At 60.4% G+C, this 26,786-nt stretch overlaps 5 protein-coding genes across 8 annotated transcripts; 3 read left to right on the top strand and 2 right to left on the bottom strand.

Moving 5' to 3' along the window:
• Window positions 1-474: 474 nt before the first annotated feature.
• LOC123323749 (megakaryocyte-associated tyrosine-protein kinase) lies at window positions 475-6,530 on the top strand. 3 transcript variants are annotated; one of them, XM_044912228.1, is made up of 13 exons: window positions 475-546; window positions 720-779; window positions 1,132-1,245; window positions 1,349-1,464; window positions 1,551-1,770; window positions 2,255-2,348; window positions 3,847-3,912; window positions 4,678-4,777; window positions 4,867-4,951; window positions 5,042-5,115; window positions 5,258-5,453; window positions 5,872-5,958; window positions 6,052-6,530. In XM_044912228.1, the coding sequence occupies exons 1-13, from the start codon at window positions 475-477 to the stop codon at window positions 6,289-6,291; spliced, it is 1,524 nt and encodes a 507-aa protein (XP_044768163.1). In that variant the 3' UTR covers window positions 6,292-6,530. The 3 variants fall into 3 exon arrangements, with proteins under 3 accessions (XP_044768163.1, XP_044768162.1, XP_044768161.1); XM_044912227.1 differs by lacking the exons at window positions 475-546; window positions 720-779 and having other exon boundaries at window positions 904-1,245; window positions 3,847-3,900; XM_044912226.1 differs by lacking the exons at window positions 475-546; window positions 720-779 and having other exon boundaries at window positions 904-1,245.
• A 3,462-nt stretch (window positions 6,531-9,992) lies between these two features.
• Window positions 9,993-11,269, top strand: LOC123323752 (retina and anterior neural fold homeobox protein 2). The gene is made up of 2 exons (XM_044912231.1): window positions 9,993-10,208; window positions 10,931-11,269. Exons 1-2 carry the CDS (start codon window positions 9,993-9,995, stop codon window positions 11,267-11,269), a joined length of 555 nt encoding a protein of 184 aa, XP_044768166.1.
• An 882-nt stretch (window positions 11,270-12,151) lies between these two features.
• Window positions 12,152-15,223, bottom strand: LOC123323750 (39S ribosomal protein L54, mitochondrial-like). The gene is made up of 3 exons (XM_044912229.1): window positions 15,077-15,223; window positions 14,252-14,417; window positions 12,152-13,604 (listed from the first exon to the last, which is right to left on the bottom strand). Exons 1-3 carry the CDS (start codon window positions 15,192-15,194, stop codon window positions 13,472-13,474), a joined length of 417 nt encoding a protein of 138 aa, XP_044768164.1. The 5' UTR covers window positions 15,195-15,223; the 3' UTR covers window positions 12,152-13,471.
• Window positions 15,224-16,013: 790 nt separating this feature from the next.
• On the top strand, window positions 16,014-23,278 carry LOC123323748 (amyloid-beta A4 precursor protein-binding family A member 3-like). 2 transcript variants are annotated; one of them, XM_044912225.1, is made up of 11 exons: window positions 16,014-16,137; window positions 16,784-17,386; window positions 17,475-17,514; window positions 20,513-20,658; window positions 20,807-20,893; window positions 20,982-21,143; window positions 21,569-21,748; window positions 21,829-22,041; window positions 22,633-22,752; window positions 22,848-22,988; window positions 23,077-23,257. In XM_044912225.1, the coding sequence occupies exons 2-11, from the start codon at window positions 16,811-16,813 to the stop codon at window positions 23,146-23,148; spliced, it is 1,737 nt and encodes a 578-aa protein (XP_044768160.1). In that variant the 5' UTR covers window positions 16,014-16,137; window positions 16,784-16,810; the 3' UTR covers window positions 23,149-23,257. The 2 variants fall into 2 exon arrangements, with proteins under 2 accessions (XP_044768160.1, XP_044768159.1); XM_044912224.1 differs by having other exon boundaries at window positions 22,848-23,278.
• Window positions 23,279-23,384: 106 nt separating this feature from the next.
• On the bottom strand, window positions 23,385-26,215 carry LOC123323751 (tight junction protein ZO-3-like). The gene is made up of 7 exons (XM_044912230.1): window positions 26,203-26,215; window positions 26,036-26,106; window positions 25,461-25,671; window positions 25,278-25,378; window positions 24,834-25,097; window positions 23,992-24,038; window positions 23,385-23,613 (listed from the first exon to the last, which is right to left on the bottom strand). Exons 1-7 carry the CDS (start codon window positions 26,213-26,215, stop codon window positions 23,511-23,513), a joined length of 810 nt encoding a protein of 269 aa, XP_044768165.1. The 3' UTR covers window positions 23,385-23,510.
• Window positions 26,216-26,786: the final 571 nt, after the last annotated feature.

Raw genomic sequence — 26,786 nt, 5'->3', positions numbered from 1 at the left:
GGGATTTATGGGGGGCAATACTGGAGGGGCAGAGGCTCATCCCCCCCAACCATTGCCACTGCCCAGCCACCTGCTGTGGGGTCCAAGGAGGAGAAAAGGGGTGGAAAAGACCCTTCCCCAGCAGCAGTAAGAGACCATATGTCTATCCTAGGTTGGCATTGGAATTGGGGGGCATCAGAGAGGCTCAGTTGATGGCCAGAGAAGCCCAGCAGGGCTGCATGCCCCCTCCCCCCACCCCCTCCCAGCCCCACCCTAGGTTCAGAGATACTTGGAAATGACCTTGAATCATCCTCTGTTTCCTTGCCCTGCCCCTGCCCACTTACCAGAAAAGAGGAACCAAGCTCAGTTAGGTGGCACCATGTTTCCCACCCACTGTGGGGCTGCTGGAGAGCCTGAGCCAGGCGCTCCACCCCTCCCCACCCTATGGCCACTTGCTCTGTGCCCACCTTGTGCATCCGTTGCCCTTCCGGGACAATGGCGGGGCTAGACTCTGTGGTTTCCTCGCTGATGTTCCATGGCTGCAACTCTGATAAGGAACTCCTGTGGGTAAAGACCGCCTCCCCAGAGGGGCTTGGGGAGCCACCACCTGGAACCCCCATGGGGATGCCCTCCGGACTTGCCTCCACCTGGCCTGGGCGGGAAGTGGTTAATTAGTAATTGCCCCGGGCCCCAGCCTGCCTCCAATCTGGGCTCTCCAGCTGGTCTCTGCCTGCCCCCAGGTGAGCCCTCGCTTCCCCCGTGCCTGGCACCCCACGTTCATCTCAGCCAGGATGCCAACGGTGAGTACCCCCAACCTGGGTGCCTGTGTCCCGGGCCGTCCCCCACCCAGTGCACACCCGCGGGACCTCAGCCCCATGGGGGGGGGGCGCTGTACCTGTGACTCCAGCCCCCTTCAGCCTGTGCTGCACACTCTTTCACGATCACCTGATGCTACGTTCCTGTCACCTTTTCTTCCTGACCTTCTGCTTTGGGCCCCTGGGTTTGCGCCTGATACTTCTGCCCAGGCTGCTCCCTCTTGATTTCTGTTCTGTCTCTGCCTTGCTGTCTTTTGCCCAATTTCCGTTTCTCTCTCTCCCTGGGCCTCCCCCTCATGCCCCTTGCCCCTCCCCAATCCCTCCCGCCCGGCCTCAGAGGCGCTGGGCCCCAGGCACCCAGTGCATCACCAAGTGTGAGCACACGCGCCCCAAGCCGGGAGAGCTGGCCTTCCACAAGGGCGACGTGGTCACCATCCTGGAGGCCTGTGAGGTGAGTGGAGGCCGCCGGGCCTGGGCGCGCTTGGGGAGGGGTGTCTCTGCCGGGAGCCCGGACCCCGCCGCCCCACACCCACCGCCGGCTCCCTCCCCGGTAGAGTAAGAGCTGGTACCGTGCCAAGCACCACGCCAGCGGGCAGGAGGGTCTGCTGGCGGCCGGGGCGCTGCGCGAGCGAGAGGCGCTGTCGGCGGACCCCAAGCTCAGCCTCATGCCGTGAGTCTGGGGACGCCCCCCCCCCACCCCCCGGGGCTGGGCGGCAGGAGGGCCCGGCCCGCCTGGCCCAGCGTGCCCTTCCGCAGGTGGTTCCACGGGAAGATCTCGGGCCAGGAGGCCGTGCAGCAGCTGCAGCCGCCCGAGGACGGGCTGTTCCTGGTGCGCGAGTCGGCGCGGCACCCCGGCGATTACGTGCTGTGCGTCAGCTTCGGCCGGGATGTCATCCACTACCGCGTGCTGCACCGCGACGGCCGCCTGACCATCGACGAGGCCGTGTGCTTCTGCAACCTCATGGACATGGTGGAGGTGCGGCCGCCGCCGGGCCTGGCGCCCCAGAGCCGCATGGTCTGCACCGTGGAGGTGGAGGGACCCCAGCCCCCCCCCCATTCTGGCAACCGGGTGGGCCCGGGACACCCACTGCTGCACGCACAGTCCCGGTGTGGGAAGGAGGGGCTAGTCTCTGTGGACCATCAGCCCCACAGCTGGTCTGAGTCCTCTGGGTCCACCTCTAGGGAGGGACTGGGGTGGCTCCTCTGGGGACCCCTAGGAACCTCCACGTTGACACTGATCCAGAGACCACCGCCCCACCTTCCCCAGGATCCTCCTGTTTCCTAGCCTGCATCCTTTCCGTTCCCATGGAAACCAGCCCAACTCCTCGGGTGGGAAGCAAAGCCCCCTTTGCTCCTGCCCACCCCCTTCAGAGAGCCTCCCTGGGGAGGGCACAGAAGGCAGGGGTTCCCTGCACCCCTGGCGGGGCTCACGCTCCCTCTGCCCCGCCCCCACCCTGCAGCACTACAGCAAGGACAAGGGGGCCATCTGCACGAAGCTAGTGAAACCCAAGAGGAAGCAGGGCACCAAGTCGGCAGAAGAGGAGCTGGCCAAAGGTAGGGGCCCCCGCGCCTCCTCATGGGGCCCGTGGCCAAAGCCACATTGCACGAGCATGGCTTGCTGTGCCCGGCACTGCGAGCGGAAGACCTGAAGCAGCGCTCGGGTGGGGCAGAGGTGCCCACGGACGCCCATCGGCCCACGAGGAGCGAATTCAGGTGACACCTGCTCTGCTTCCGGGTCCCCATCATCCACCGGATCGCCTGGGCCAGAGGCCCAAGCCCGAGCCCCAGCCTAGCCTCAGACCCTCCCACCAGACTGCCTCCTCTCTGGAGAGCATTCCCCTTCCACCGGACCCCTACCTCAGTGTCCCCAGAGGTGACTTTTTTTTTAAAATTTTTTATTTTAAAGATTTTATTTATTTATTTGAGAGAGAGAATGAGAGAGAGAGAGCACATGAGAGGGGGGAGGGTCAAAGGGAGAAGCAGACTCCCCGCCGAGCAGGGAGCCCGATGCGGGACTCGATCCCGGGACTCCAGGATCATGACCTGAGCCGAAGGCAGTGGCTTAACCAACTGAGCCACGCAGGCGCCCCAGAGGTGACTTTCTATCATGAAAATTCACCCACATCACTCTCCTGCCTTCTAGAACCTTCCCTTGTGGCTGAGCCATCTTAGTTCATCTACAAGACCCTTCCTCCATGCTCCCTACTTGCCTCCTTGTTTTCCTCTCGCCTCTATGCTATTGTGCATTCTGTTCCCTCCACCCGAAGTGCCCCTCCCGCCCCCGAGTAATGAAATCCTCGATGCTCAAGGCCCCGAACAAATGCCCCCTCCCACGGCCACTCCTCCTGAACCTGATGATCGTGTCTGTCTCTCCCAGGGAAATCTGGACGTCTCAGGGATGGCCCCAAGGGGAGGCTGGTGTCCCCATGCTTGATCATAACTAAGGGCTTGTAATTTGGAGGGGGGGCTTTGGGCAGGAAGGGGAAGGAGCCTATGGAACCTACTAGAGAGAGGACGGGAGAACATGGGCATGTTTGAGACAAGGAGTCAGGGAGGCTGGACCCCAGATGACCACATGCTGGAAGATTCTGGAAGATTCTGGAACCTTTGCCAGAAGATTCCAGAAGCTTTACCAGTCTCCATGTCTGTTGTATTTTTTGCTGTGTGTCCTGGGTGGCCAGAGGTAAAGGACTATAAAGGGAAGAGCCCCTGGGGTATTTGGAGGGACAGTCTCCAGGTAGAAGAGAGAAGGGCAGCCCTAAAGGGTTTGCCAGCGCCACGCCCTGGACCCGATGGGGCATTCCTGGGAAGCCATGCTGGGGTCCATCCCCCACCCCGTAAGCCCCTTTCCTCAGGTCATCCTGGGGTACACAGGCTCTGTTGCTTTCCAGCACTCGATAAGCAGGCCCAGGAGTGGGGTGTCTCGGACAAGCCCTTGACCATTGCTGGGAGCAGCTGAATGTGTGCCCCTGGCCGGGGCGCTGTGGGGGACACCACCCGGCCTCTTGCCAGGTGGAGCCTGTTCCCCTCTGACCCAATCCCCACCCCACAGCTGGCTGGTTACTGAACCTGCAACATTTGACGCTGGGTGCACGGATTGGAGAGGGTGAGTTTGGAGGTGAGTGGAGGCCTGGGTAAGAGGCTGAAGGAAGAGGGGAGTGTTCGGGTTTAGGAGTCACGAGGGGCAAGTTAATTCACACCCATGTTAGCACCAGCTCTGTGAGGGGGCCTGACGTCGGCTCAGGTGGGCACTCGGTGATCAGTGATCGTGCTTGATGCCTTCCCACCTCCAGGCCCTGTGCTCGGAATGCCACTCCTGGAAATTGTCACTTGGAAGGCTCTGGGGCTTGCTTAGGTCAGGGGTCGGCCTACCTTCTCTGTAAAGGGCCTGAGTGCACCTATTTTAGGCTTTTCAGGCCAGACAGTCTGAGTCAGTGTTCAGCTCTGCCTTTGTAGCAGGAAAGCAGCCGCAGACACAGGTAAATGAATGGGCGGGGCCGTGTGCCAATAAAACTTTATTTGTAGACACTGAAATTGGAATTCCATGTAATTTTCATTTATTGCAAAGTAGTGTTCTTCTTTTGATTTTTTCCCAAACATTTAAAAAGGTAAAAACCGCTCAGAACTTAGGGGCCTTAACTGACTGAGCCACCCACATGTCCCTGAACTTAAGGGCCTTGCAAAAGCAGGGTGCCCTCTGACAGGATTGGATCTGGCCCCCGAGCTGAAGTTTGCAGACCTGGGTTCAATGCTTCTCTTTGATCAGCTTGTAGGGGTGAGGGGTTTTCCAGGCCTGGGGCCCCACAGCAGTGTTGGGGTATGTGGGGGTCGGGGTAGGTGGGTGTTCCCAACTGTCTGTCCCCATACCCGTTCTCCGCCCCAGCGGTCCTGCAGGGTGAGTACCTGGGACAGAAGGTGGCCGTGAAGAACATCAAGTGCGATGTGACAGCCCAGGCCTTCCTGGATGAGACGGCGGTGATGACGTGAGTCCGGGGGTGGGGTGGGGGTGAGGAGGGCATCCCGGGGTCGGGGTCCCAGCCATGCCTTCATGGCCCACCTGCCGGCCCCCCAGGAAGATGCAGCATAAGAACCTGGTGCGTCTGCTGGGCGTCATCCTGCACCAGGGGCTCTACATCGTCATGGAGCACGTGAGCAAGGTGGGGGTGGGGCCTGAGGTGCCATCGGGGCCTGGGGGGGGCGCCTCTGAGCAGCCTCGAGCCCCCCAGGTCCATCTCCCTCCCCCGCAGGGCAACCTGGTGAACTTTCTGCGCACACGAGGCCGGGCCCTCGTGAGCACCCCCCAGCTCCTGCAGTTTTCCTTGTGAGTGGGGCTCCCGGGGGGGGTGGGGAGGGGGGGCCTTCCAAGCTCAGGGGGACACTGAGGCATGGAGCAGGACAAGCCCAGCCTTGGGAGTTTGCACCCTTGCAGCCACACACCCCCTCGGGCCCTGCCCCCTCCCCAGGCACGTCGCCGAGGGCATGGAGTACCTGGAGAGCAAGAAGCTGGTGCATCGAGATCTTGCCGCCCGCAATATCCTCATTTCCGAGGACCTGGTGGCCAAGGTCAGTGACTTCGGCCTGGCCAAAGCTGAGCGGAAGGGGCTAGACTCAAGCCGGCTACCAGTCAAATGGACGGCGCCCGAGGCTCTCAAACATGGGGTGAGCCCCCTCCGCCCCTGGGACCCTTGAAGCCCCGGTTCCGCCTGCTCTGTGACCCTGGGCACATCTCTTATTCTCTCTGGACCTCTTTCAAGGGAATGGCTCTGCCACCCCAGTGAGTGCTTGGCCCACGGTCATTCCTTTTAGCCCGCGTCTGGCCTCTCCCTTGTGTGACCCTCTCTGGGCCCCCATTTCCCCATTTCTGAAACAGACGGGCTCTGTGCTGGGGCCAAGAATAACAAGGCCCCCTCCCTGCACTGGGTCTGAGTCCCACTCGGCTGGGGGAGGCTCAGAGGGAGCAGTCTGTTGGGAGGAGACCAGAGAGTGAAGGTCAGCCCAGGGGGACTTCCTGGAGGAAGCAGGGGCTGGCACAGAAGCCCTTCGGGGCCCCTCCTCACCCTGATCCTGGGCCCCACAGAAGTTCTCCAGCAAGTCGGATGTCTGGAGTTTCGGGGTACTTCTGTGGGAGGTGTTCTCATATGGCCGGGCTCCGTACCCCAAGATGGTGAGTGGAGTGTGCGGGGAGGCACTGGGCCCCCTGCGGGTCTGGCGACTGTGGCCCTGACCGAAGCCATGCCGGTGTGCACTCTGCCCACAGTCGCTGAAGGAGGTGTCCGAGGCCGTGGAGAAAGGGTACCGCATGGAGCCCCCCGAGGGCTGCCCGGCCCCCATCCATGCCCTCATGGGCAGCTGCTGGGAGGCTGAGCCTGCTCGCCGGCCGCCCTTCCGAAAACTGGCAGAGAAGCTGGCCCGGGAGCTGCGCAGCGCGGGCGCCTCGGCCCCGGTGGGGGGCCAGGACGCGGACAGTTGTCCCTTGCCCCGAGGCCAGGAGCCCTGACCCTGCCCAGTGGGGCCTCGGGCCCCAGAGGAGAGAGTGGAGGGCGTGGGGTGGGGCAGGAGCCAAGGCCTGAGGAGGGTCAGGGCCGGTGAGCTGCCCATCTGGCTCGCAGCAGGGCAGGCCCTCGTGGGGGACTCCAGGCAGCCTGTGGACACCACAGACCGGGGAGGCGAGGGATCAGCGCCTCCATAAAGCCTGGTTCCAAGGACTGTGGGTGTCTGAGTCTCTCTGCAACCCTTGGCGTCCCTCACCCCAGGGGCTTAACACCAGGGGACCCCCCCGCCGCCATCGCTCAGCCCAGGGCGATCCACCTGCCCGTTGTCTGCCCACTGAGGGGCCCGCCCAGCCGGGATCCTGTAGCCACCGCGGGGACACAGGTCCCCAGGGATGGAGCGAGGAGAACCCCCAGGATCACGGCCACCCGCACGGACCTACTTACTGTATCATCCATGGTTCCCGCTGTGGCACCCCCATGGCTGCCGTATTCAACCCTTGGGGTCCCAGGCTCAGAGGACCGCGGGAGGGTGCCAGCGGCCATGGAGGCCCGAGTTCCACGCCTCCACCCCCTCTGCCCCAGCCTTGCCCCTCAGGGTGGATGTGTGGGAGCCCGGGGAGGGTCCAGTCCAGCCACCAGACTGACCCAGTGACTCAGGGGGAGACTGGCTGAAAAGCGCCGGCCCTGCCCCTCTTGTCCACACCCACACAGGGGCTGGGGCCCGGGCTTGCACCCCCAAGTTCTGAGCTTTGTGGCCCTGACCTGTGGTGACCAACCATCCCGAACTGAGAGCATTTCTAGGATGGGGGGACACTAGTGCTAAACGTTAGTGCATCTGGTGAACTGGGGAGTTGGTTCCCCCACCCGGGCTCCAGCAGCCTCCTCTACAATCCGGCGTCTTCTCGGGGTGGGGTTGGGGATTGAAGGCTCACACCAGCGCAGGGCTCAGCGCACACAGCTGGTGCTCAGCTACTGCTGCGTCTGACAGTCACCCCCTCTCAGTTGATGTTTCCAGCCAGCCAGCTTCTAGGATGCCTGGAAGGTCTCTGGCCAGGCGGGGGTGGCCCTCACCCCAGGAACCCCAAAACTGGGGCTGGGGAGGGGACACCAGACCATAGCACACCCGCCCCCTTTGGCTGACCTACCCCCGCCTGAGCACAGCCTCAGCCGGGGGGGCTTTCCCAAGGTCACACTGACCTCCTGCGGTGCCCCCCCCCGAAGCCCTGCCCACCCTCTGGTCTCAGTTTCCCCACCAGCACCTGAAGGGGCTTCGGGATTCTTCCTGGGGGAGAAATGAAGGATGGGAGGCCCGTGGGGCTGAGAGTGGCCTGACCCCCACCTAATCCAGCTGGAGGGGACTCGTAGCCCCACCCCACCCCGCCCTTAATCCTGTTCTCTAAGCTGACACAGCGTCTGCACCCGAATCAGCCGCACCCGCTAAGCCACCAAAGCCCCTGTGCCTAACACCCAGATCCCTCCTGCAGCCTCTTAACCCACCCGGGGCCAATTAGCTAATTGGGGCCTGAGAACAGAGCAGCTCCTAGTAATGAAGCAATTAGGGACTTAGAGACCACCACCTCCCCGCCCCATGTTGCAGGCCTCGTACCCCGGCCCCAGAGCCCCGAGCCCACCTCACAGACGGGGCAGCTGGGCTTGGAGGGTCCCAGGGAGCCTCGGAAAGCACCAGCGACCCCGCCCGCCCGGGCTCAGGGTGGCTGGGGCCTCCTTGCCCGGCTCCCCCCACCCCTGGGCGCTGAGCCCCTGACCCCCCCTCCCGGCCCTCAGCGGGAAGCACAGCTGGGTCCTCATCCAAGGCCATTAGTGCATGCAGTTGGACCCCCCTCCAGGGCCTGGCCCCCCTTCACTGGGGAGGGGGGTTGCACAAGCGGGCCTCTCCCTACAAAGCCAGCATTCCAGCAGGTGCCTCCCACCTGCTCCCCGGTCCATACACAGGCCTGGGCCTCCCTCCTGTCCTCTGTGTCACTAAACCCATCAGACATTTTCTTGGCCTCACCTTGCCCCCCCACCCCCACACTCCCCTCCTCTTGGGCCCCAGGCTCTTTGGGTGGGGGCAGGGGTGGGCAAACCAGCCTCAGGGGCTTCCCCTGGAACCTGCTGTGGCTCTTGGGCCACTGCCTCTGGGACAGTCTTGTCATCCACCTGTCCCCAAAACGGGGGCCTGGGTATCGCCGGTTCCTCACTCTTCCGCAAACTTTCTCCCCGAGATTGTTCCTCTGTCCCCCTCTCCCCCCATGTCCATCCCACAGCCCTTGCCCTGATCAGGCCTCTAGCCTCCTCCCAGCCTCCCATCTTGCCCACAATAAATACTCCTCCAAGATGCCATCTGACTGTGTCCCTCCTCTGCTCCACAACCTCCAGAATCTTAGCCTTGCACTCCATCCCCCATTCTGAAGACTTTCTCTAAAAGAGCAACCCACCCTCTGTCCCCCCCACCCCGTCCCCCCCGCTTGAGTTTTCTCACTAGCCTTATGACCACCTGACACCCTCTATGTCTTATTTGCTGATTGTCTATCTCCCTTACTAGCATGTCAGCTCCAAGATTTGTGTCTGTTTTGTTCACTGCTGTGAACAGAACCTGGTATACAGTGAGTGCTCAATAACATTCATTGAATGAATGAAGAGTGAACTTCTATCCATTCCTCAAAACCCAGCGAAAATGCCCCCTACTCCCTGGTCAGCTCAGTGTCTGGGGGAGCCGACTGGAACTGCCTTCACCTGTCAGGACCTCAGCTTCCCCCACCCCTGTCACCACCGGTGTGTCTAAGAGGACCTTTTTCTGGCCCCAGCTGATAAAAACAGTAGCAGCGGACATTCATTGAGCACCTACTGTATGCCAGTCACCGTGCAATGCTCTCTACTTTCATCCCCTCCTTGCCCCATGAGAGCCCCATCAGGTAAGCCCTGGTGTCACCCTTCTACAGCTAGGGAAACTGAGGCCCAGAGAGGGGGAGGCCCTTGTTGGTGTCCTACTGCGAGGGGAGGTGGACCCAGGCCGATGGTCACACCCCTCTGGAGCCCCAGCCGTCCTCCCCCATGCCCGCCCTCTGCAGCCAGCGCCCGGGCGGGAGGGGCCACCTCAATTAATCACCTCGCTCTAATCTTCCCCTCACCAGACCCCAACCCGCTCCCCGCTTGGTTCTGGCAGGGCCAGGCCAGCAGCAGACGGGGTGCTAGGCCCGCTGGGGCCGGAGCTGCGTGGATACTGGGGCTGTCGAGGGGCTGCTGGGGGCGGTGAGTACTGGGCAGGCGGGCACAGGCGGGCACCAGTGGGAGTTGGGGGTGCAGAGAGCCCCCCAGGATGGAGGACTATGGGGGCAGTGTCCCAGCCTCCTGCCTTCCTGGGGGTCCCAGGCACACAGAGAGGTGGATGGACAGACAGCCCAAAGCTGAGCTGCAGGTCGATGGAGGCCGTTAGGGAGAGCTCGAGTGGGAAAGTGGGAATAGAGGTGGAGGGACAGACACACAGGGAGAAGAGGAGACGCACGGAGAGCGAGAGCATCCCTGGTGGACGGGGAGGCGGGGAGGCTGAATGAATGCAGGCCCCAGCGCGTGTCTCCCCGGCGCATCTCACCCCAGGCCCGGCAGAGGCTGGGGGCTCCCCTGCCCTCCCAGCTGGCAGTCCCTGCTGCTGTCTCACTGCCTTCTGTCCTGCTGCCGCCCGGCCAGGTGGGGGTGCGGAGAAGCCATGTTCCTGAGCCCCTGTGAGGGGCCGGCGGCAGAGGGTGGGGGGCCGGGCCCGGGCGAGGAGGCCCCCAAGAAGAAGCACCGGAGGAACCGCACGACCTTCACCACGTACCAGCTGCACCAGCTGGAGAGGGCATTCGAGGCCTCCCACTACCCAGACGTTTACAGCCGCGAGGAGCTAGCGGCCAAGGTGCACCTGCCCGAGGTGCGCGTGCAGGTGAGGGCACCCCACAGCCCAGGGAGGGAGCCAGAGCCGGATCGGGACCCTCCCAGTGTGTAGGCATCTCCAAGCTGGGAAGGCTTCCCAGAGGAGGGGATGTGGGACTGGGACCTTGGTGTTTGAGTCGAGGTTTTCCAGTTAGAAAGCAGAAAGGGTTGGGGCATCTGGCTGGCTCGGCAGGTAGAGCGTGTGACTCTTGACCTCAAGGTTGTGAGTTCGAGCCTCACGTTGGGTGTAGAGATTAAAAATAAAATCTTAAAAAGAGAGAGAGAAAGAACAGGTGATCTCTAAGCATCCAGGAGTGTGCGCTGAGCTGTGGAGGGGTTACACTGGAGGCGTTTCCAGCCGGTGCGAAGCTGGGGGACGGAGAGGCAGAGCGCAGCCGAGACAGAGCTCGTGAAGGGCGTCCAGTGCCGAGCCGAGCGGCTCAGACCCGGTGCCCAGGGCCGAGAGAGGCCGTGGAGCCTGAGGGGCTGGGCAGAGTGGTGAGGAGAGCTTAGCTTCAGGAGACTTGGGGCTGATTTGATGGGGGCCCTGAGGGGATCCTTCGCTCGAGGCAGGTAACACTATGTTGGCACTGCAGCAGGTGGGAGTCAGGCTGGACAGCAGGCAGAACCCTGCAAAGCTGGGAGCCCCAAAGGACACAGTGGGGTGGGGAAGAGTGGGCTGGCTCCTCCCCACGGGCCCTGAACCGGGAGCACCCCTCTCACTACCTCCAGGTGTGGTTCCAGAACCGCCGGGCCAAGTGGCGCCGCCAGGAGCGTCTGGAGTCAGGCTCCGGGGCTGTGGCAGCCCCAAGGCTCCCCGAGGCCCCAGCACTGCCGTTTGCCCGCCCCCCAGCCATGCCACTGCCCCTGGAGCCCTGGCTGGGCCCCGGGCCCCCGGCCGTGCCAGGCCTCCCGCGCCTCCTGGGGCCGGGGCCCGGGCTGCAGGCATCCTTCGGGCCCCATGCCTTTGGTCCGGCCTTCACGGAGAGCTTCACCCTGGAGGAGGCATCCCTGCGGCTGCTGGCCAAGGAGCATGCACAGGCTCTGGACAGGGCCTGGCCACCGGCCTGAGTCTGGGGCCCAGCTAGCCCTCTCATCTCGGCCTGTCCATGGCCACCCATGCCGGTCCCCTCAACCACCTCCTCAGCCTGCCCTGCAGGGAGACTGGTACTGTCTCAGGAAGGAAATGGCCTGGCCTGGGGCCTCAGCCTCCCCGTCTGCCAGACGGGCGTGGGGTGGATGGTGAGGCTCTGGAACAGTAAGGCTGCCATCACAAGCCACTCTGTGCCCAGGTCCCCCGCCCGCGCCTCGTCCTTCACAGCCAAGCCCCGGCTCTTGGGCCTCCTGCTGAGAAATTCCCTGCTTTCACTGCGTGCTCCCATGTGCCTGTCCTGGGCCCATCGTTTTACCCCTTGATGACCACTCAGCTGGACTCGAGGACAAGGAGGCCATCGAGGGCAAGGAACAGGGTGTGACCAGGCTTGGGGCTGGCCTAGTGTCAGGATGACAGGGGACCTCCCCGTGGGACGGGGCAGCGTGGGTCAGGACAGGAGGGGAGGGGCTCAAGGGCAGAAGCTGCAAGTGACCAGCACCCTGCCTTTGAGCTCTGTCCACGAAGTGACCATAGGCTCACTTCTGAGTCCTCACACCAGTGCACACCACTGGGGTTCAAGCTAGTCTGCTCTTCTCGGTTCACTTGGCATCTCATACGCGAGTCCCATGGCCATGTCTTCTTTACCTTGTGGCAGCTGGGTCAATCGCCTGCCCACCCACCCACCATCCATCCATCCATCATGTAATGCGGACATGATGGTGAACAGACAAAAATGCCTGCCCTGATGGAGCCGCCACTCCAGTGGGAGAAAGAAGCACAATTAAATAAATACATACGTACGTAAAACACCAGCTGGTTGTAAGTGCTGAGAAAATAAAACCACAAGAGGCAATCCTGAGTGTGTGGCAGGATTACAGTTTAACAGGGTGCTTGGGGGCCTCTTGGAGGTGACATCAGAGAACTGGAGAAGGTAAAAGAGCGAGCCACGGGAACACCTGCGGGAAGAGCCACCCAGGCAGCGGGAATGGCATGTTCAAAGGCCCTGGGGCAGGACCAGCCTGGTGTGTGGGAGGAACCACCAGGTACCCCTGGGGCTGAAGTAGAGTGAGCGAGGTGCCAGCAGGGAGGTGACAGGAGGCAGGTCTGGCCAGGTCTTGTGGCCATTACAACTTTGTTTCTACCCTGAGAGCCATGGGGATCCACGGGAGGGTTGGGACCTGCTCTGGGCGGGCCACCAGGGAGGGCAGGTAATCCGACTGGCAGAGTCCTCCTAAGAGGATGAGGGCTCTCTGTTTCCTGGGACGAGGCAGAATTAGTCCCCAGCCCCACCCAGCCCGCTAGACCAGATAGCACAGAGGAGCCTGGGGGGCCCCTGGTCCAGCCCCCCAGGTGGTGCCCGCATTCTGCCACTCCACCCCCTGCGGCCGCATGCCCTCTCGGGCCTCACCCCAGGGCCCCACGATCCTCCCCGAGCCAGGCAGGGCAGAAGCTAGGCCTGCTAGGAGCTGGTTCTCACTCAGGCTGTGGGTCGGGTTCCTGGTGCCAAATGCAAGACTCCCGGATGCATTTCCTGGTGGGGTGGGCACGGGGGAGGTTGAGCCCTGGGTACTAGTGGGGTGACAGGAGGACAGTGGGTACACCTAGGTCCTGGGGCTCAACTGGCCAATGCAGAGAACACATGACCTTGGTAAAGGAAGGAAAAGGAAGTCCCTTCCCTCTGGCTGGGCTTGCTAAACTGGGTAGGGGGTGTCAACCAGGAGTCCTGGGGCCACCCCTGTCCAGAACTACCCACTGGGGCTACAAGGACCCAGAGCCAGAGAGAGCCGTCACCTGGATACCGAAGCCCGAGTCCAGCGACCTGAAGGCAGAGCCCGCCCTGGACGCTTCAGTCTCTCTCTCATGTTCGGATAGTTTGGAACGGGTTTGAGTCCCTTGTGACCGAGATGGCGTGTCTGGAAAAACCTCCCCCTGGAGCCAATGGCCTGAGGCACCCCCCTGCCCGCCCACCCAGACAGCAGCCAGGGCCCTGATCCAGCCTCGCCGTGGGGACCAAACAGGCACCAGGTCAGGGGTCTCCTCTGTTCTCAGAAAACCCTGTTTTCTCCAGGAAAATAAAGTCTTCCGTGGGGGCTGGGTGGAGAAGATGTTCTGCACCGCGGGGGTCCTCCTTCGGGGCCTGGTGAGGCCGCCGGTGGCTGCAGGCGGCCGGCCCCTCCCCGCTAGAACTTCTGGTTCTTGCTCAGACGGTTATGACGCCAGATGTTGTGTTTTCGCAGCAGCCGCCAGTACTCCCGGCTCTCGGGGTCCAGCTCCTCTAGCTTCTTGGGGGGGCCCACGTTCATCTGGAACAGCCTGCCGTGGCGTGGGCAGGAGTCAGGGAGGCAGGGCAGACCCCCAGAGGTCCCCCACCCCGGGCACCGTGGGCAGAGGTGGCAGCAGGATGGGCCCCCCAGCCACATGGTGGCGGCATGATCCCGGGGCACGCCCTCCCACCCCGAGCTGGGTTCCTGGCTGTGGAAAAGCTGCCCCATCCCAGTGGCGCTGGTACTGGAGGTGGGCACACACCAAGTCTTGTGCTGCCTCCTGGCCATCGTCTGTGCCGGGAACACCTCCCCACCCACCCGCTCAACCTTTCGGAAGCTTCCCTAAGCTTTAAGGATCAGCACAGGTCAATGGCTTCAATGTCCTGCTACTGGTCCTGGGGCCAAGAGCGAAATCTTCCCTGTATCCCCCCTGGCCCTGCAAAGGCCAAGATCCATCCCCTCCCTGCCCCATCTCCCTCTATTCTCCACCTTCACGTCCTGCTGTTCTGCTAACAAACCAGGTGCAGTCCTGCCCCAGGGCCTTTGCACGGACTCTTCCCTCTACCTTTAAAGCTCCTTCCACCCACTCAGGTCTTGAGTCACGGCTCCCCTCCCCAGGGAGGCCCTATGGAAACCTCAGATCTGAGACCTTGCCCTGGCATGCGCTCTCGGGGCTCTCCAGCCTGGCTCACTCACCACTCGGGGTACTCCGCGTCTGGCTTCAGGACCACGTCCTGGCCCTCCTTGTAGATGTTGACACCCATGGCATGTGTGGTGAGTCGGACGGGGTCTGTGCACACGTCTGGGTCCTTCAGGGCCTCACTGGCCACTCCACCTTTGCCGCCTTTGCCCCCCTTCATGACTGGGGGGTGGGAGAGAGTCATTTCTGCCAGCTGCGTCTTCGGGAGGCTGGCCTTCCCTTCTGACCCCTCTTTCTCCAGGTGGACCCCGGCCCCTGACTAGACGGTCTGCTGCACCCAAGATGATTTTAAGTGGGACGTGGATACTGCATTAAACACTGACGCTTACAGTGACCAGGTCATTGCTTTCCAATTCTGTTTATCTCACGGAAAAAGGGCTGGTATGCGTCTTGAAGGCCCCACATTTTGTCAATTCCCTCCTTCCAACAAAGGAGGTCAGGCCAGGCTATACCCGGGTGATTCTGCCTTTGCTTCAGTGGCTAAACCTCAGCTGGGCCCCACTGCGTCCTCAAAGTTCCGGTGGCGACTTGCTCAAGATCACATAGTGCCTTTAAAAGGCCCAGCCAGGACTGGAACCCAAGCTCAGGACACCGCCCCCCCCCCCCCCCCCGGCCACCGCAAGAAAAACACCCCGCACCTGCGCAGTGAGTCCAATCACGGCCCAGGTACCTCAAACTGCGCCTGCGCACATAGCTCAGCGCCTGCCTCTTTGCGCTTGCGCACTGATTCTAGGAAGCACCTCCCAAGCCAGCGCCTGCGCACTACTAACTCCCCAATGTCCCAAACCTCTCCCCTCTGGGTCCCTCTTAACCCAGCTCACCCGGTCTCTTGGCATAACCCCGTACCAGGAGCCTTCCAGGCTCGGCAGGGACCGGGAGCTCCCGGGCCCGCCAGCCGGCCCAGGTCCACGTAGCCCCAAAGAGACGTCTGGCCGCCATGACGTATGCTGACTGCCGGCACGTGCCCTTTTCCGGGAGACGACAGCGGCCAAGGGGTGCTTGGGAGTTGTAGGCTCCTAGAGATTTCTGGGAAATGTACTATTCCAGTCTTAGGCGTTCAGGGTGCCTTCTTTAAAACTTTTAGATATCCTGTTACTGTTAAGAGGGGACTTTCGAGATATTTCATTTACTTATTGCCCTTCTTCAGTTATCACTTACTTTAAGATCACGCCTTATGCATTCCTGATTCTATTCAATGAGCAATTAATGAAAGTCTAAAAGTAATTCGGGAATACCTAATAGACTCATTATATCCCAGCCCTTTTGCTAAATCCGTAACCAGCTCGATCTCGTTTAGTCCTCACAAGTAGGAGGTAGGTACTATTATTATCCCCAGTTTAATTGAGGAAGCGAAGCTCAGGGATGGAAAGTTAGGCCAGGACTTGCCATTCCGCCCCCCTACTGTGAGCGAAACCGGAAGTCCGTCTACATTAGGGTCCCTGCGCTGCTTCCGGTGTCTCTCGAGTAGAAAGAGACCGCCTCTCACTTTAATATTTCCCAGTCCCATTTCTTCCTATCTGCCATCCGTTGGAATCATGCCCACAGCCGTAGATGGCAGGCAGTGATCACTAATCCCAATTTGTAATTGAGGAAATAGGTCCAGAGGCCAGCCGGGACTCCCACTCTGTGTAAACTGAGGCCCGGGATTCGAACCCTTGATTCCGACACCTAGCGCTCCCGCACGGCGAGGCTAGCTGGGAGAACTACATTTCCCAGCAGGCCCCCGCAAACGCGCGCAAGCCCAGTAGGTCCGAGAGCTGCGCGGACAGACCTGCCGGCGCCGCGGCCGGGAATCGGCGAGCCGCGGCGGGTGGAGGACTGTCCGGCTGGGGGCGTGGGGTTCTGGGGGGCCTCGCGGTCTGAGGCCACCTCGGTTTGGAAAGTGAGTGTCCCGGCGGGGGCAGAGCGGGGTCTGGAGCTGGCGGCTAAAGAAGGGGGTCTGAAGTCTTGAGGCTGGGGTCTGCGAGAGGACCGGGGTCTTAACTCCTAGCTTTAGGTGGAGTTACGTCTTCAGGCTGGGTTCTGAGGTCCGGGTCAGAGTCCGGGGTTGATCTTGAGTGTGGCATTGGAAGTTTTGAGAGTAGGCTCTGCTTTCTGGCGTCTTGGAGCTCTAGTATTAAGTCTGGGGTCCTGGATCTAGTCTTAGGCTGAGGTCCTGAGTCCGAGGTCTCGGGGACCTGCACCTACCGGGTCTGTATAGTCAGGCTGTGTCTCCAGCCTGGGTTACACGACGCGGTGGGGGGAGACTTGGAAGAACCAAGTCTGGGGGAACAGGGTCCACGGGTGGGGAGAGGCCTGGGCTGACAGGTACAGGGGAGTACTCTGGGGTTCGGAGCCTATGAAGCCACTGTCTTACAACTGCCTGTTCTGCATCTTGATTTCCTCTTCTATAAATTGGAGATCATAGCGGACCCTTCCTTGCAGGGTATGGTGGGGATTAAATTCTGTGTTCTACATGAACAGCACCCACCTAGAGCTTGGCACCACGTTGGCAGTCAGGAAATCTTATCTTTGAATCTCTCTTTCAGATGTTGGCCTGAGCCTGGGGTCCAGGCATGGAATTCCTGACAACTTCCCAGTCTCCCTCAGGCCCTCCAGCTATGGACTTGGAGGAGCCCAGGGACACAATTTCAGCTTCCCAGGACCTCACCCCCAACTGCCAGTGGGACCCGGTGCCGGGACGGTCCGGCAGCCTGAGTCAGATGGAACTTGATGGGCCAAGTGTTGAGGACCTGGTGCAACAGTTTGAGGCTCTGCCTGGTGATCTGGTGGGCTTGTCGCCGGATGGACCTCCCTGCCCCTTGCACGTGGCCACGGGCCACGGCCTGGCCTCCCAGGACGTTGCTGATGCCCATGGGCTCTTGTCTGCCGAGGCCGGCCGGGACGACCTGCTGAGCCTTTTGCACTGCCAGGAATGCCCTCCTTCCCAGTCTTGTCCCAAGGAGCCTCCGGACCCTGCCCCTCGCCCGCTGCAGCCCCCTGAGGACCCAGATGGAGATACCAGTGCCCCGGAATGGGCGGAGGGAGCTTCTGCCGAGCATGGCGGCAGCAGGAGCTCAAGCAGCTCCCCGGAACCATGGCTGGAGACGGTACCTCTGGTTGCTCCTGAAGAACCGCCTGCCAGTACCCAGGTAGAGCCTGTCCCGCCCCCCAGGCTGCCTCTGCTGCCAGGAACCAAGCCAGGGGACTCAGTCCTGCCCCTCTTCTGTCTTCTTCCAGAGCCCCAAGACCCTGGTGCCATACCCTGCCCTCCAGGAGGGTGAGTGTCCTGCCCACCCTGGCCCCAGGGACTTAGCAATTTCAGAATCGCCCCAATCAGGCTTCTCCCAAAATGGCATAAAGTTTGCCAGTAAGGAGTTGTTTCTAGAGAGGCTCCGAGGTTGGTTGAGTAGATTCCAGATGGTCTGGGAGGGGAGAGAGAGTGGTGAGAATGTTCTAGAATGAATAGGGGACGGAAGGGCATGTGTGGCATTTTAGCATGGTTCTAGAGCAGGGCTTGGCAAATTACCACCTGCGATCAAATCCAACCCACCTGTTCTGGCATGTCTTGTGGGTTTTACATTTTTAAGTGGTTGGAAAAAAACAGAATAGTATTTCTTGATGCATGAAAACAATGTGCAACTCAAATTTCAGTGTCCAGAAATAAAGTTTTATTGAGACACCGTCATGCCCATTCATTTACGTATTGTCTACCGTGGTTTTCATGTTACAGTGGCCAGGTTGAGTAGTTGCAGCGCAGACCATCTGGCCCACAAAGACAAACGTATTTACTGTTGGGCCCCCTGCGTAAAAAGTTTGTCAATCTTGGGATGCCTGAATGGCTCAGTCACTTAAGTGTCTAACTCTTGAGCTCAGCTCAGGTCTTGATCTCAGGGCTGTGAGTTCAAGCCCCACGTTGGGCTCCAGGCTGGGTGTGGAGCCTGCTTTAAAAAAAAAAAAAAGTTTCTCAATTTCTGCCCTGAAAGCATGGAAAGAACCAGTTCTGGGCACCTAGAATGTTCCAGGATTTCCCCTCAAATTACCTGAGGCTGTAAGTCAAAGAGCAAGTTTTATGGTTGTGGGAAAGTGAAGCTGGTTTGGACTTACAGTTCCAAGAAGGTGCTGGAATCATGGGTGGAGCCATGACTCACCTTGGGAGTTCCAGAATTTGGCCTTGGTTCTAGATTAAAAGAACCTGGGCTGATAGTGTTCTAGAATGGTGAACAGAGCTGTCTAGACTGGGGGTTTCGTAATCATGGGGTGAATAGAGCTTTCTACGATTCTAGCTCAGGGGGTGTTCTAGCACTGTGGACAGGGCTGTCTGATTCCAGAGTAATCAAAAAGTTCTAGAGTCGTGTTATACAATAGAATCATAATGTGAGTGATGTGTAACTTTTTTTAAAAAAGATTTTATTTATTTTGAAAGAGAGAGAGCGCGTGCATGCTAGCAGGGGGAGGGGCAGAGGCAGAGGGAGAGAGAAAAATCCCAAGCAGGGGTGCCTGGGTGGCTCAGTTTGTTAAGCATCTGCCCTTGGCTCAGGTCATGATCTCAAGGTCCTGGGATCGAGCCCCACGTTGGGCTCCCTGCTTCTCCCTCCCCCTCTGTCGCTCCCCCTGCTTGTGCCTACTCTCTCTCTCAAATACACAAATAAAATCTTAAAAAAGAAAAAAAGAAAATCCTAAGCAACCTCCCTGCTGAGCGTGGAGCTCGACACAGGGCTCGATCCCATGACCCTGAGATCATGACTTGAGCTGAAATCAAGAGTCAGATGTTCAAACAGCTGAGCCAGCCAGGCACCCCTGTGTGTAACTTTTAATTTCCTAGTTATCTGCTTTAAAAAATAAACATCGGGGTGCCTGACTGGCTCGGTCAGAGGACGTGCGACTCTTGATCTCGGGGTCATGATTTCGAGCCCCACTTTGGGTGTAGAGATTACTTAAAAAACAAAAACTTAAAAAAAAAAAAACAGGAAAAAGTAATAACATTTTAATTAACTCAATCTATATAAGGTGTCGTTTCCACATATAATCAATATCTTATAATTATTTTACCCTTTTCTCATACTAAATTTTTAAAATCCAGTGTGCATTTTCAGGTGCCACATTTCAGGTGCCCAATCCCCACACGTGCCTGGCTGCTAGCATATTGGATGGTGCGGTTCTAGAACCCCAGAGTGGAGTTCTGTTGTTCCAGAATCTTAGATCACGAAAGAGAATGGGCAGAACAGGCTATAGTTTAAATTTACTTCGAATCATCCAGAGCTGGGGCCTGCGCCTGCAGTTCTAACCCAAAAAAGCAACCACTCCTGGTTAGGACATTCTGGGAGAACTGGCTGGTTCTAGATTACTCAGGGAATTACGGAGCTCGACGGCAGAGTTCTGTGTGGTTCTGGGCTAGGTTGGTGGAATTCTAGAACTATGTGCAGAGTAGTCCATTTTTGGACTACTCAGATCATTCTTAGACTCACTGGGGACAGCTGAGGTGTCCCGACTATTTGAGGATGTTCTAGAACCATAGGAAGAGCTACCCAATGCCATCATGATTAAGAAGTTACAGAATCACAGAGTGGGAAAATGTGGTTCTGGAGGTGTGCTGATTTCTAGACCCTGCAGAATTCTGTGGTTTGAGAGCTGTCAGGGAGCTCTAGAACCACAAATGGAAGCCATTTGGGGTTCTGGATGGTGTGAGTTTTAAACATGTGAGACATTGTCTCTTCCTACTCTGATTGGGCAGTTCTACAACTATGGAGTAGAGTTGTCTCCAGTCCTGGGCTGACAAGGGAGAAATCTAGAACAGTGGGCAAGGCTAAATGGCTTCAGATTGATTCGGGGGATTCCAGAACCATTGAGTACAGGTGACTATGGTTTTATGATGTTGCTGGTTTTAGAAATGGGACTGCCTGGTTCTAGCCTGATGACAGAATTCTAGAAACACAAGGTGGAGGTGCCTGAAGGCTAGAGCGGTTTTTGGATCCTGCCGTGGTTCTAGACTCTCAGAGGGCTCCTGACACTGGGTCCTCTGCCCTGGAGTCCTTGAGCCGTGGACAGAGTTCACCTGGCTCTAGACCAACAAGAGGCTGTGGATGTCTGTGGCTCCTGCTAATGGGATGGTTCTGGAACAGTGGGCGGATGTGTGTGGCTCAAGAGCGCTAAGCCATGGGGTAGAACACTGTGCTTCCAGACCACTGAGGGAGCCAAGACCCAGGGCAGAGCCCGTGGGGTTGGACATGCGTGGCTCAGGGCTCACAGGGGCTGACCCTCCTCACTGTTGCCTTTAGTACCTGGTCCCTGTGACCATGAAGACCTCCTAGACGGTGTCATATTTGGGGCCAAATACTTGGGCTCCACCCAGCTGGTGTCCGAGCGGAACCCACCCCCCAGCACACGCATGGCCCAGGCCCGGGAGGCGATGGACCGTGTCAAGGTGAAGCCAGGGCTGGGCAGGTGGGGTTCCCTGGGGCCAGTGGGCGGGTGGGTGGGTGGGCTGCCGGCCAGGTCCTCCAAGGCCCCTGGAGCCCAGCGCGGCAGAGGCTGGGTCTTCGTGGGCCTCCACCTCCCACCCACCCCCACAGGCCCCTGATGGGGAGACCCAGCCCATGACGGAAGTGGACCTCTTTGTGTCCACCAAGAGGGTCAAGGTTCTGACGGCCGACTCCCAGGTACGGGGCCAGGCCCGGCCTCCGGGGGGCAGGGGCCCCGCCCAGCGTCCGCACAGCCCGCCCAGGCCTGGTCTCCCCCCTGCTCCAGGAGGCCATGATGGACCACGCCCTGCAGACCATCTCCTACATTGCTGACATTGGCAGCGTGCTAGTGCTCATGGCCAGGCGGCGGCTGGCGCGGCGGCCGGCATCCCAGGCCCACAGCCATAGGCTTTACAAGATGCTCTGCCACGTCTTCCACTCCGAGGACGTGAGCAGCCCCGCTCTGGGCGTCCTGGGGGAGAGGGGGACTCGGGCCGGCCCCACCCTCTTCCAGAGCCCATCTGGCCACACTGTCACCACAGCATCCTTCCATTGGTCCTCGGCGCGGGCCGCTGTCTCCCTTCCCACCCCCGAAGCCCCTGGTCCTTCCCGTAAGCCTTGGAGACTGGCAGCCGACCCCTGAACCTCCCCGCTCCGGGCCTGTCTCCCTCCCCTCCCCTTGCCCCCCATAGATTCCCCAAGACGGGCTGGTTTCCACAGTCCCCGAAGCCACAGGGCATCGCGCTGTCTCCTGGGAATCCTGCGCCCCGTGGGGGTGGGAGGGCTTGGCTCTGAGGACGCCGGAGGGTTTGGGGGACCTGAAGGAGGTGGGTGGGACACCCCCCCCGAGAGATGCTGCCCATCGGCCTCCAGGCCCAGCTCATCGCTCAGGCCATTGGCCAGGCCTTCACTGTGGCCTACAGCCAGTTCCTTCAGGAAAGCGGCGTCGACCCCAACCAGGTGGGCGCCCAGCAGAGCCAGGGCGCCGCGGGCCCTGGCCACCTCCACAATGGGGACCTCGACCACTTCTCCAACAGCGAGAACTGCAGGGAGGTGAGCAAGCAGGCTGGTGGCCCCCGCCAGCCCCCCAACAGAGCAGCCCTCATGCCGCCCACCCCTTGTCCCCCTCCCAGGTGTGCATCGAGAAGCGCCGGGGTGAGGGCCTGGGCGTGGCCCTGGTGGAGTCGGGCTGGGGCTCTCTGCTGCCCACGGCTGTCATCGCCAACCTGCTGCATGGGGGTCCCGCCGAGCGCTCAGGGGCCCTCAGCATCGGGGACCGCCTCACTGCCATCAATGGGACCAGCCTGGTGGGGCTGCCCCTGGCCGCCTGCCAGGCCGCCGTCCGCGTGAGTCCCCTGCAGGGTAGCCGGGTGCCCTTCCCTGGTGCGGTCCAGAAGGCGCAAGGTAGAGCATGAAGTCCTACCCGCGCCGGTGTGCTCAAGGAGATGGAGCCTTGGAGAGGGCACGCTACTGGTCCGGGGGGGCCTTGATGGGGTGAGGGCAGGATTTGAACCCAGGCGGTCTAGCTGCAGGGTCGGGAGCCTTCCTCTCTGCCCCGAGGCAGCCAGTGTGTTCTTGAGTCTTGACCCTTGTTGCCGGCTGGGGAAACTGAGGCCCGGAGCAGGGAAGGACCTGGCCAGGTTAGAAGGGCAGGCCGGACATGGTCCACGCAGCATGTTACGTTTGAGTGTGGCAGACGCTGCTAGAAATGTGCTCTCGACAGGGAAATTGAGGCCACAGATAAGGAGGGGAGAGGTCACCGCTCTGACCCGAGGCCGCCCAGCTTGAGTCTGTGTTCTTAACTGCTTCTCAAGGGGTCTTCTAGAATCTAGAGCCTTGACTCTGAAGCTCCATTTCACGAGTGGGTAAACTGAGGCCCCAGGGGGCTGCAGTGTACCGAGAGGCCCCGCTAGGCCAACAGCCCGTGTCCTGCACAGGAGGTGAAGTCACAGACCTTGGTGACCCTCAGCATCATCCACTGCCCGCCGGTCACCACAGCCATCATCCGCCGGCCCCACGCCCGTGAACAGCTAGGCTTCTGCGTGGAGGACGGCATCGTGAGACCCCAGCCCCAGGACGGGGTCGGGGGGTGGGACTGGTGGCCCCGAGCACGGCCGCCTGAGCAGCCGCGGCCCCTCCCTGTCCCCTCCAGATCTGCAGTCTCCTCCGGGGCGGCATCGCAGAGCGCGGGGGCGTGCGTGTGGGGCACCGCATCATCGAGATCAACGGGCACAGCGTGGTGGCCACGCCGCACGCCCGCATCATCGAGCTGCTCACCGAGGCCCACACGGAGGTGTGTGGGCAGCGGGTGGGCGGGGGCGGGGGCCCTCCTGCCAGTGCGGGCCCGGCCCGAGCCGCCGGCCTTCTCTCTGGCCCCCCAGGTCCACATCAAAATGATGCCGGCCGCCACCTACCGCCTGCTCACCGGCCAGGAGCAGCCCGTGTACCTGTGACCAGCCACCAGCGCCCCCCTCCCTCCCTCCCTCTGCTGTGCCTTAGCCCCAGCAGCCCTGGGAACCCGTCTGCGGGGCCTCCAGGGCTTCTTGGCGCCGTGTTATTTTCTGATGTAAAACATTAAATGCTTAAAAAAAATGGGCAAAATCTTGGATTGAGGTCTGTGGGGTTGAGAGAGGAAAAATAGGACCGACTCTCACTCCGTGTGCTTCCCAGAAATCTCCAGAAGCCAGTGTTGTGAAAATACTCTATTTATTAAAGACTGGCAGAAGGAAGTGGGGTTCTAGGTTCTGAATGGGAAATCGAGTCCCAGCGCCAGTGGGGAGAAAGGAATATGGGTCAGCTGGCCACCTGGGAGGGGTCACAGGTCAGTAGCCGGACCCCAGTCATAGCCGTCCTCGTCAGAGGACTCCATATCTCGAGCTCGTGTAAACTTCTTCTTCAGGGCCTCCCGCCCGTAGGTCCTGGGGATCAGGAAACAGAGGGGAGGCTGTGGGCGGTGGGGAGGCTTGAACTACCCTTACCTGAGGCTGACTCTGCTAGGCACAATGGGTGTGGACAGAGATGAGCAGGACTGCTCATTTAGGGGTCAGGCCTCATTAACGAACTCCTACACATCCTTCAAAGCCCCATCTCATGTCTTCTCCTTCCAGAAGCTTTCCCAGTCTTCTGAGGAAGCGGGCCCTGACTACATGGGGTGGGATTGGCCCCTCTGCTTTCATCTCGCCCAGAAGGATGGGAGCACATTTAGACATAGCTTGGTTCTAGGTCCCTTCATCCCCTGAGCCTGAGTCCCAGGAAAAGGGCTGAGGGGCTCCAGTCTGGAGTACGGGGGCTCTTACCGCACGCTGTCCTGTCGCCACTGACCGTGGTGGGCGTGGCTGTCTACCTAGGAGTGGGGGAAAGGAGGTCAGCACTTCCCCCAAAGTAAGATAAACTGGAATGAAGAGCACCCCTGTCCCAACTCCCCACCTTGGCCCAGGCAGTGCTGCCCACGGGTTCTCTCCTAGCCCCACACAGGTCTGCAACTCGTCTCTAATTTTTAGTGAGAAGATATCCTGGGATGGGGGGGAAGGCCTTGGCTGAGATCCCCTAGCCTGTCGGCAAAGGAGGAGTTGGGTTTCCCATCTGCAAAATTCCTGAGGGCTGTTCATAAGTAAGTTCATATATGGAAAGTGCTCAGGATAGTGCCTGCCCCATAAGCAAGCTGCCATGGACCGTTGAGCAGGTCGGGTACTGCACAACTCCTGGGAGCACATCAGAGATTTGTACATTTTCACATTTAACTAAAGAGGGCCTGGAGGAAGGGGTACCTTTGTCAAATTTATAGAAAGGCACTGTGGGGGCTGAGGCAGCCTCACAAAGAATAAATACTATATAAATACTTGTTTTTGGTAAACACCCAAGTCGTATGGGCTGGGACTTGGGTAAGCGCACTGAGTTTAAACGACCACCTTGTGACGTCAAGATGTATCTATTCCATAAGGAAACACAGCGGTGGAAACATTTGTTTTAAGTTGTTCAGTGACCCATGCATTCAAATAGCCTAGGTCTGGGTCTGAGATACTGATCTCAGCAGAGAAGCTTCTGTTTGTTGATATCCTGGGGGGAAACAGGTTCCCGCACCGTGTGTCTCAGCCGCATCCCAAGACCCTTGCCAGGGCCACCCCCGTGCCCTGCTCACCTGGGCCCCTCGGGGACCGGAGGCTCTCCCATGATCCCGCAGGCTCTGGGGCTCATCCATGAGCACGGGCTCCGAGGACCGGGCCAGAGCTGGCGCCGGGGGACCCTCGTCCACGTCTGTGTGGGGCCCGCCCTCGCCGTCTGTGTAGCCCTCGCCATCTGTCTCGTAGTCGCTGTTGACCCGGCTGTCACAGCTCAGATCTGCAGAGCTGTCGGCCAGGCCGCGGTGAGGGAGCTCCAGGTTGTCCTCCGAGGAGTTGTCCAGCTGTGGGGCGGGGAGGCCAAGCTGAGCCAAGACCCCCGCCACCAAGCCAGGCCCTGCCTGATCTCAGACCAGATCCGCGACCCAGGACACCAGCCTTTGACCTCAGTCCCAAAACAGGTCAAGAGCCTGACCTCAGGCCAAATCTTGACCGCGGACACGCCCCCAGCCCTGACCCGGTACCTGGTCCTCGGCCGTCCAGATGGGCCGGGTCTGCTGCTCGCGGATGATGGCCTTGAGCTCCTCGTACCAACTGTCACTCGTGCCACGCAGGGGGATTGTGGCTGTGGGGAGGGGGCATCAGCACGGCGGAGAGACTCGGCCCAGGCCCCACCGCCGGCCCCGGGTCCCCAGCTCCCGGCCCACCCGTGAAGAGGTGTTCGCTGTGCTTCCGTAGCTTCTGGGCTTGCGTGTAGAGGCGGCGGGTGCTGCGGCGGGAGGCGGGCGCCAGCCACTGGCGTAGGGCCTTGAGGGCCGGGCGGCTCTCGGGGGCGCAGAAGACCACGATGGGGTAGTACTGCACGTAGTTGAGGCGTTCGACCGCTGACGGCGTCACGTCCAAGAGCGCGTGCTTGTTCTGGGCCCAGCCCGCAGTGGAGACGGTGGGGGGGGGGGGGTGGACAGACCGCAGAGACAGAGCAGGAGACGGGTCAAGAGGCAGGTCAAAGATCAGCTGATCAGAGATGCAGGTGAAGGGCCAAGGTCAAGGTGGGCCCCAGCCTCGCACCGCAGGCCGGCATGTCGGAGGGGTGGGGGTGGTGGGGGAGGCTGGGATAGCCCAGGGCTCGCCGCTGTGTCCCTCCCAAGCCCCCACATCACAACACCTCCCCGAGGGGCGCCGTGGGAGTCCCTGCTGTGCAGCATGGGGCAAGAACAGGTTGGAGACCTGGGCCTTGGTTTCCCCACCCTTGAAACAGGACCCACAGCAGGGCCCTGCTTACTTTCTCCGCGATCATGCGCACGGTGTCCAGCTTGATGATCTTGGAGGGGCTATCTGTCCTCAACACACTGTCTGTGGAGGGGAGAGAGAACCCGGCAGCTTCAGAAGGGCATCCCCCTGGCCACTCAAATTCAAGCCTCCCTGCCCCTCCCCCGCTCAAGAACCCACCATGGCTCCCCATCGCCCTGCGAGCAATCCTAACAACAGCAGCAGCCCCCCTAGCCATGTGCCTGACACTCACTGCACTCAGTCTCCCTGCTGACCGTGGCCTACACTGCTACTGACCCATCAGGCAGATGGGAGACAGCCTCAGGGACATAAGGTCACTGGCTCAGGGTCACAGAGCCAACACGGGGCAGGGTGAGGAGCCTCATTTGGAGTCTGTGTTCCAGACACTGGCTCTCCCAGACTTGACCCCAGCTCGAGGCCTTTGCTCAGACTGTGTCAAAGGAAGCTGCTCTCCCATCCCCCATCTGTCCTCTAGGACTTGAGATAGAGCACTGCTTCCTCCAGGAAGCCCTCTAGTATAGCCAGGCAGCTGAAGGGGGAGACCCGCCCTGCCCGGGGGGCCTAAAAGGAATGGGGGAAACACAACCTTACCTGTTTTTTTATTGTTATAAAACGTGCACAACATAAAATGTACCACCTCAACCGTCTTTTAGCGCACAGCTCAGCGGCATGAAGCACCCTCACACGGTCCTGCGACCACCCCCACCCTCCGTCTCCAGAACGTTCCATCTCCCCACACGGAG

Source organism: Neomonachus schauinslandi, unplaced genomic scaffold, assembly GCF_002201575.2.
Source record: "Neomonachus schauinslandi unplaced genomic scaffold, ASM220157v2 HiC_scaffold_644, whole genome shotgun sequence".
Taxonomy (NCBI): Eukaryota; Metazoa; Chordata; class Mammalia; order Carnivora; family Phocidae; genus Neomonachus; species Neomonachus schauinslandi.
The sequence above is the reverse complement of the archived record's forward strand: the minus strand, read 5'-3'. Positions and strand labels throughout refer to the sequence as shown.